This window comes from Limulus polyphemus, unplaced genomic scaffold, assembly GCF_000517525.1.
Source record: "Limulus polyphemus unplaced genomic scaffold, Limulus_polyphemus-2.1.2 Scaffold5027, whole genome shotgun sequence".
Lineage (NCBI taxonomy): Eukaryota > Metazoa > Arthropoda > Merostomata > Xiphosura > Limulidae > Limulus > Limulus polyphemus.
This window is the reverse complement of record NW_013670637.1, coordinates 39,102-47,223: the sequence shown is the minus strand read 5'-3', so window position 1 is coordinate 47,223 and position 8,122 is coordinate 39,102. Positions and strand designations below refer to the sequence as shown.

At 30.1% G+C, this 8,122-nt stretch overlaps 1 protein-coding gene across 3 annotated transcripts in view; it reads right to left on the bottom strand.

Moving 5' to 3' along the window:
- Nucleotides 1-904: 904 nt before the first annotated feature.
- Nucleotides 905-8,122, bottom strand: part of LOC106472028 (putative ferric-chelate reductase 1 homolog) — a 43,101-nt gene continuing 35,883 nt past the window's right edge. For all 3 annotated transcript variants that reach the window (XM_022400630.1, XM_022400629.1, XM_022400631.1), the window contains exons 10-16: nucleotides 6,565-6,680; nucleotides 5,731-5,817; nucleotides 3,867-3,926; nucleotides 3,296-3,395; nucleotides 2,858-2,998; nucleotides 2,561-2,625; nucleotides 905-1,421 (exon numbers count right to left, since the gene is read on the bottom strand). In XM_022400630.1, the coding sequence (XP_022256338.1) occupies nucleotides 1,332-1,421; nucleotides 2,561-2,625; nucleotides 2,858-2,998; nucleotides 3,296-3,395; nucleotides 3,867-3,926; nucleotides 5,731-5,817; nucleotides 6,565-6,680 (659 nt within the window). In that variant the 3' untranslated portion in view covers nucleotides 905-1,331. The remainder of the gene's footprint in view (nucleotides 1,422-2,560; nucleotides 2,626-2,857; nucleotides 2,999-3,295; nucleotides 3,396-3,866; nucleotides 3,927-5,730; nucleotides 5,818-6,564; nucleotides 6,681-8,122) is intronic.

Here is an 8,122-nt window from a genome sequence, read left to right as displayed (position 1 = left end):
ATTTGCCAGCACCAAAGCAGCAGCAGAAGGGGGTGGGTGTTAGGGAGTTGAAGCTGAGAAATGGCTGTGAAGCTCATAAAAAATGACAAAATGGATCAAATTGAGGATTTTGATATCTCCCCAGGACTCTGAAAGTCACTGAAGTTGGATTTTTTTTGTCATAGATAAACTGAAAGATATACAGATACAAATGGCTTTATAACATTGATACCAAATGACAATTCCTTCTTATAATCATTTAAGTCAATACAAAGTGTTTTAAAATCAGATCTGTTAACCAGAATTAAAAAAAAACGTTTGTGTAATAAATATTTATTAGACACAATTTCAAGTAACACAGATAAATGAAGTTTTAAAAAATACAATCTCAAGCTTAGAATGTAAGTAGTTAATGGGAATGTTAATACTTCTTTAATACACAGATGCACTGTTTTAAATAATGTATTTATTGATCCCTATTAGTCAATCAATATTATTTAACATGAAATATTTTGTTGGTATTTATTTTAAACCACGACACATATTCAAAAATGAGCTACAAAGTTTTGAAACTTTGAATAAGTAACCTTCATCATTTAATTTTCTCTGTTTAAACGGTTTAAAAAAATTTGGTCAAGTTTTACATATCTCAAGGATAAATCATTATAGTAAAATTATATTCAAATTAATTGATTGGAAACTTCACAATTTATTCAGATGAGTTCATTTTAAAGTTTTGTTCTCATATATCTCCAACAAATTAAAATTTTTTATGAGTAATATATTTTGAATGAAATGTAGAATTAGAATGAAATTTTAGTGACATAAAAATACTCTTTCATAATTACAACCTGATTCATTTTCAAAGCAGGTGAAAAAAACCAAAAGAAAAGTTATTAAGGAAACCACAAATCATCCAGTTCTCCCTAAAAGTAAGTGTTTAAGTTTCTTGCAACCCTTTGAGTCCTAACTAAGTTGCTCACCATTTACAAAATGATCTTACTTGCCTAAGTGTAACTATAGCTGAAAAAGTTAAGCCCAAACTCAGCCTTCAATAATCATTAAAATCATTATTGTATTTTACAGGCTAATTTGTATGAAGTAAAAATATTAAACTATAAAAACAAGATTAAGATTCAGATATTCTAAGTTCTTAACTATGAAGTAATAGTTCTTTATTATACTTCAACCACAATGTTCTCCGTCTTTGTACAGTGGTGATCCCTATCAAACTTAGAGTTACAAATAATATTGCAGTAATTAATTAACTGATTACATCATAGAAATGCACCCTTTTTACAAGCAGAGTGTACATATTAAAACAATATTACAAGATAAATACTTGTGTGACTTCACAACCAAATGAGCAATACCAAGGCTGTCACCAGCCCAGCCACGATGACGATGTAGATCCCTAGCATGAAACGACGGAAGTTGCTCCCCTATAGAAATATATATAAGCAGAATATTATGATTGTGTAGTTTGTAAATATAATTTGGAGATATCAATTAATATTCAAAATGAAATGCAATTGTGTTTATATTTTGTCAAAATATTTCTTACAAAATTAGTAATGTAAAGAAAGGGAAGATTGGAGCAATCCTTCAAATAATTCTAAAATTTTCTCCAGTATTAATCTTTTCAAATGTATTACTGAGAAGAAAATTGTGAACTTTATTTTCTTCTGAGCTATTTGCATCTCATGTTAACTCCAGTTCTACATTACATTTTTTACAGATTGGTGACAATGGTAACTAAAGATTCTACTTCAAAATGTAATGAATTATTAGTTGTAGGAAATTACTTATTATTCTTTGTTTCTCAGTTGTTTTATTTTATATAGGAATAAATTGTTCTTTGATATCTTTATGTCAACATTATCATGACTCATCTTGTAACCAATACAAAAAAATGAAAGATTTATGAAATTACCTGTAGCCATCAGTATATGCTTTGTGTTTTTCAGAATAAAAATTTGTTTGCAATTGTAGGTTGGCTGTATATACTATAAAGATATTTCATATAAATGTAAAGCACTTATTATCATTATTTTTCTTTATATATTTAAGTACAGACTTTGTAAAATATTAGCAATTTTCTTCAAGAAATATCAATTAATTTATTAACCTGTAGATGTACCTACAGGTATAATTGATGGAAAATAATGTTATGATATCTGGGTTGATATAATTCAATAAAGTTTTATATATTTTTATACTTTCCTCATTACAATTATCCATGTAGTTCACTTCTGCTTCCTGGTGTTGAATGATTACACGAACTCTCTTTGTAACAGCTTTCTTTATATTTTAATGCCTTTCAGAGTTATTTAGAAAGTTTTGTAGTAATACTTACTACTTTCCTGACTAAATCATAATCCCACTTTTTAATATATTATATAATTTTAAACTTATCTAAAGTTTGTTAGTATTCTGTAACAGGTACAATATTTTACAGTTACTTTACCTATTATTTCACTCTACACCTCTTGTAACAAATTTTGAGATGACAGACATTTTAACATGAAAACATTTAGTGTGATATAATCGAAAGAACAAAATGATAGTATTCCAAACTTACTGGAGCATCTTTAGGGCTGTCTCTCTCCTCTCCATTTAACTCTTGCATACCAATCTCTGTTCCTCCTGAAGATCAATACAAGTAGAACACAGATATAGATTAATGAATGTTTTGCTCACCTATCCACAAAAAAGGTAAATTATACAATACTCACACAAGACATATGTGGTACAATTTTGTTACATGTCCATTCACAGTTTCAATTGACAATACACTTATCCAAATTCAACTATTATAAATACCTATCATAAGTCACTGAGAAAACATACATTCCTTCACACAGACATAAAACCTTACTTTTTCTATCCATGATGCAAGCATGAAGCTGCATGAGTAGATGGAATAGGAAGTAAAAGGCAACATAGCCCACTAGGATCCAGTAGTAGGCATAAGGAAGATTAGCTGCTTGGAGTGACACCGCAAAGAATATTGTCAAAACTACATCAAGAGTAAAAGAACAATTAAAATTCAGTTCAATTATTTTAAGATTATGCTCTAAAAATCATTTTTCCTGGTTTAAAAAAAAAAGAGTTAATATTATGAACATTTTAAACATATAGGAGACAAGGTCTTTGTAGTTGGGAAAATTTTGACAAGTGACTCATTATTACTGTATAGAGAATATCATGAAAATAATCTTAGTCAGTAAATTTAGCTATTATTTTTTAATATTTCTTTTATTAAATTTGTAAATGATATTGTTTTTTATTTCAATATTTAATAATTTTACTTAACCTGCTACAATTTTTGCAGCATTTCCAACAAACCAGTGAAGCCAATTGAAGATAGGCCTTTTTCTGGCATCGGGTTTTGGACGCAACATAGCCATGATTGGCTGCAAGAAAATAAGAATGTAAATGTTTTTTGATGAACTTAAATTTTTTGATGTGAATAAATATGACTAACAATACATTACAGGATATGGAGAATGTTAAAGTTAAAATGTTCACTGGAAATATTTAATTATTTCACTTGTAGTGAATAATATGAAAATGTAGTGTGGTTTTTTTTCTCAGTAGTTAAAACCTAATGCACACACTTTTGATCAAAATAAGGTAATGAAAGAAGCACCTTTAACTAGTCTTAAATTGACACTCGTAACCAAGCTTACATGAAACTAGCTAAGAGAGGGAAAGATTAAGCAATACATGAATGTACTTGATTTTTTTTATTGATAGTCAAATCTAAACCTGAGTTAGTCTGTTGGACAGAGTTTTTATGGCCTTTTATGGATGAGGATAGTGACAAAGAAAAAATTCTATCATAAACCAAAAAGAATGAATAAGTAAAGAAAGTTAAAACCTACCTGAAGCAATGCCAGTCCTGTGGCCACACAACCTAGTATAGGATGGGGGTTAGGTTTAACCTGGAAAATAAAATTCATACAATAATCATATGATAGCTTGTATATCTTACAGTGGTATCTGTAAAAACATCTTCATTACATATATTAACAATTCTGCATGTCAAACATAGCAAGAAGGCAAAATAGGTCAGCTTGTGTTATCATACGTGTTCCGGTATGTTTTCAGGAAACTTGTCATACAAAATACACACTTATATATATTATTACTGCAAGTGGCAATATTCTGTTCTTTTTCAACCAATTTGATAACACTTATTATCAATATTTAACTTCACACTAAATTACTAAAAGCTTTGAACTATAATATATTTATTAGAAAATAGTACTGGGTATTACTGGATGTTTTGGCTTATTTATTTTTTACCTCAAATTCAGACACATTAAATAAGAGGTTAACATACCAAAATCAGATTTCTATTATTATTTGGGGCTGTGACTAGTTATATTTTCTAAATCAGACTCCACTGTTACTTGGCTTAACTGAATGTAAACTGATGATTAGAAACTATAAATATCTGACATCTAGTGTGTCCACTGGTGAGACAAGGGTAAGTTTACAGACTTACAATGCTAAAATCCTGGGTACTGTCCTCTGCGGTGAACACAGCAGATATCCCATTGTGGCTTTGTCCTAAAACAAACAAACAAACTGACATATAGTGCATATTTCGTGTAATAAAAATAAAAGCAATCAGCAGAACAGTTACTTTAACAAAGATTGAACCGATTACATCTATTAACTCACTTGAAGAGCTTGACTATTCTAAGTAAAATTTTTTTAGGTTAAATTTTAGTATCAAGACTTTAAGGATGTTATAAGAAAGGCTTAAAATCTTTATCATTGGGAGTAAACATTTATTCAAGACTTAATCACTGATACTTATGAGGAGTCACAACATCAAAGCTTCTTTGATAAACATTAGTCATTTGAATAAACTACTAAAAATATTGCAGATGTGGCAGAGGTAACCAAAAATGATTCTATATTCCTACTTGTATTTTATTGTAAAGGTTGACTTGATAATACAACCATACCTTGTCCACATAATGGAAGACATTTAATGAGGGATTAACTAAAAATGAGGGGATGTTTTTTTTTATGAGAAGTAATGGTGATCATTGTTTGAAAATATAGGTCTGACATTTTGAAATTGTTAAATAAAATTACCCAAGTATTGTAAGGATGAAATCCCTAGCCAGTTTACATGTTTTGTGGTCAAACAGAAACAATGAATTGAGCTCACGGCTGAAAACTATACAGATTCTTAGGGAACACAATGCCAAATGCTTGCCACACTACCAAATCCTTGTTTATGGCCTTCAAAACCATGGCAACAGATTCATTGTGATTTTGTCAGACCATTTATGCAGATGTTTTTCATAGAGGTGGATACTCAAACTATCCCGTTTGCCCCTGAAGAAGAAAGGTCCACCTTTTGAAAGTGCTCGGGGTTATAGAGTTTTTATTCATTTCTATCAAGACTTCTTGAACCTACGTGTTTTTCTAACATCATGAATTAATCCAAGTAAAATATACATAGTCTTAGTCTTAGTATAGTTAATTAAATAAATGAAAAAATATGTATTGAATTGCTACAAGTACAATTTGTAAAGACTAAATATTTTGTAGGTTTATTTGTAAACAAGCAAAAAAACTTTTCATTGGTCAACTCTACTACTGCACACCTGTAAAGCTCTGTATACAAGACACATAAATCTTACATTTGTTTTATGCACCAGTATGTAAGAACACTATTAACCTTACATTCAATGTCATTCTTTATAAGGTATACAAATCTCTTACCTGACTCCAACCTTCCACATGAAGGAAAATAAGTACAAACCCAGCAATCATTAAGGATAAACTCAACAACATCAAAAATCGATGAATCTATGAAAAATAGAAATATATTAAATTGCTAGAAGTATTAGAAAATTTACACTATAAATCAGTAAAACTGGTTTCACCATACAATGGTAAAGTTTAATTTTTATAAATGAACCATACAGTTAAGAATAGAATTGGATAGAGTTCAGTTATGACATTTATAACAAATCGAGATGACTGGGTTATCTATTAGTAAACAGAAGTCTGAAAATTCATTGTATATGTGGACACAACAACTTAATTTCAAAAAAGGACAACAAATTAAGATTTCAACAACTTTTGAGCATATATTATATTACTTCCATTTTTAAATTTGCAGTTATCAAAGGAAAAAAAGTGTAATAAGTTTCAAGTAAATTAAGAGCATGTTATCAAGTGCAAACAGTCTTGGATTCAAATCCTACTCAAGAGAGTCAGAAAGAAGTTGGATTATAACATTTTCAAGCACAATGACATAAAGTTCACGAATACTTTGAATTGCCAAGTAATTTAGAAAGAAAGAAGGACTGGTAAAATCAGGCTCTGAAAGTCAATATCAGAATTAGTATTCATGTGAGTTATATTAAGAAGATTGTATCCCACAAACTCAAACTAATACTTTTCTAAGAGAAATTAGGTCTTGTTTCAAATTGACACTCTTATTTAAAACAATGCTAGAGTAGTACCAATTTTCAAACTAATATTATTATCTGAGTTTACAAATCCATAGTCATTATGGGTTAGAATTCAGTTGTCTTGAAATGTACTTACAGCAAACCAAATTTTCACAGTACATAGTGTGTTTGCTTGCCATACTTGTTTATAATGCCTAGCCATGAGAATTGCAAGACTTGCAAATCCAATCCAAGCTGCAACCATCAAGCTTCCTAAGTGAGGGGAAAAAAAGGAACATTTGTAATATAAAAATAAACACTTTAAGTAACAAATTGTGCCTAAAGTAATTAGTTGAAGTCTAACTGTAAGCTTCTGTTATCAAAATAAAGTAAAAAAAAAAGTTAATGTCAAGGAACAATATATATGTAAATAATACACTTTATTTAAAGAAATGAACCAAAATAAAGGTTCTGTGTAAGATCAGTGTGGCTAAAATATTTGTATTGGTCATGGTATTGGTTAATAGAAACCAGCCTTTAAAGTACTTAAAACTGCAAGTATCCTTAAAATGTGATAGCTGTAAACAAAACCTCATCCACCTCTTGTGGTGGTTTGAATTGTTAAAAACCTGCCTTACTACATAGCAATTGTTAGCAGGTTTACACTTTAGCTTAGTTGGTGGAGCACTCTCCTTTATTGCAAGCAGTTCTAGGTTCAAATCCTGCTCAAGGTCATTAGAAAGAAACTAGATTTCCACATTTTCAAGCACAGTGACATAAAGTTCAAGAGTACTTTTAATTATCATGTAATTTAAAAAGAAGGAAGAACTGACTAGATCAGTAACTGAAAGACAGTATCAAAGTTAGTATTCAAGTAGTATTTCATTGAAATATGTTGAAAAAATTTAATTTTTGACACCAGTTTCATGTCAATGGAGCCAACAGAAAAAAACGGTGGTTATTTACATTTTGTCCAGAGAATTAATTTTTGTGTACAAAAACTATTTGCATATGCAAATAAGAATATCATAAGAAGTCTTTTTAGCATGTTTGAACACTTATAGATTTTCTTGTAGATTATGATGCTATTTGAATATTGTTATTTTTTGTAGTAGTATTTTTAACAGAAAATAATTTTCATACAATATTGTATAATACATTGAAATATCATGTATCATTGTCATGGAGAAGAAGAACACCTTTCTGATTGATGAGTGAAGGGCATTTCTGATGAAGGGCTTGATTTAAACATTCCAGTTGCTGACCATATATCGCTGCATTGACAGTTCGATGTGGATTGAGGAGTTTGAAATGGATTACTCCTTTGATGTCCCACAAAATGTAAAGCATCACTTTCTGCAGATAGAGTTCAGGTTTTGGGGTCGGAAGTGGTTTTTGTCTGGGACTGAACGATTGTTTTTGGCATTTAATATTTGCATAAGAATTCATTTTTCATCACCAGTGACAATTCTGCCCTAAAATTGTTCACACGTGTTACATGCCAGAAGAGATGAAGCAACATTCACACATTGAAAACAATGATCATTGGAGAGTCCGTGAGGCACCCAAACTACTTCTTTATGGAGTTTTCCCATATTCCTTAGATGTTTATGCATTGTTTCATGAGAGACATGCAATTTCAGGGCCATTTTACGAGTGTGTGTTGCTTTGGGTTAGACTCAACAAGCGTTTTCAGAGCATCAATGTCAATTCCA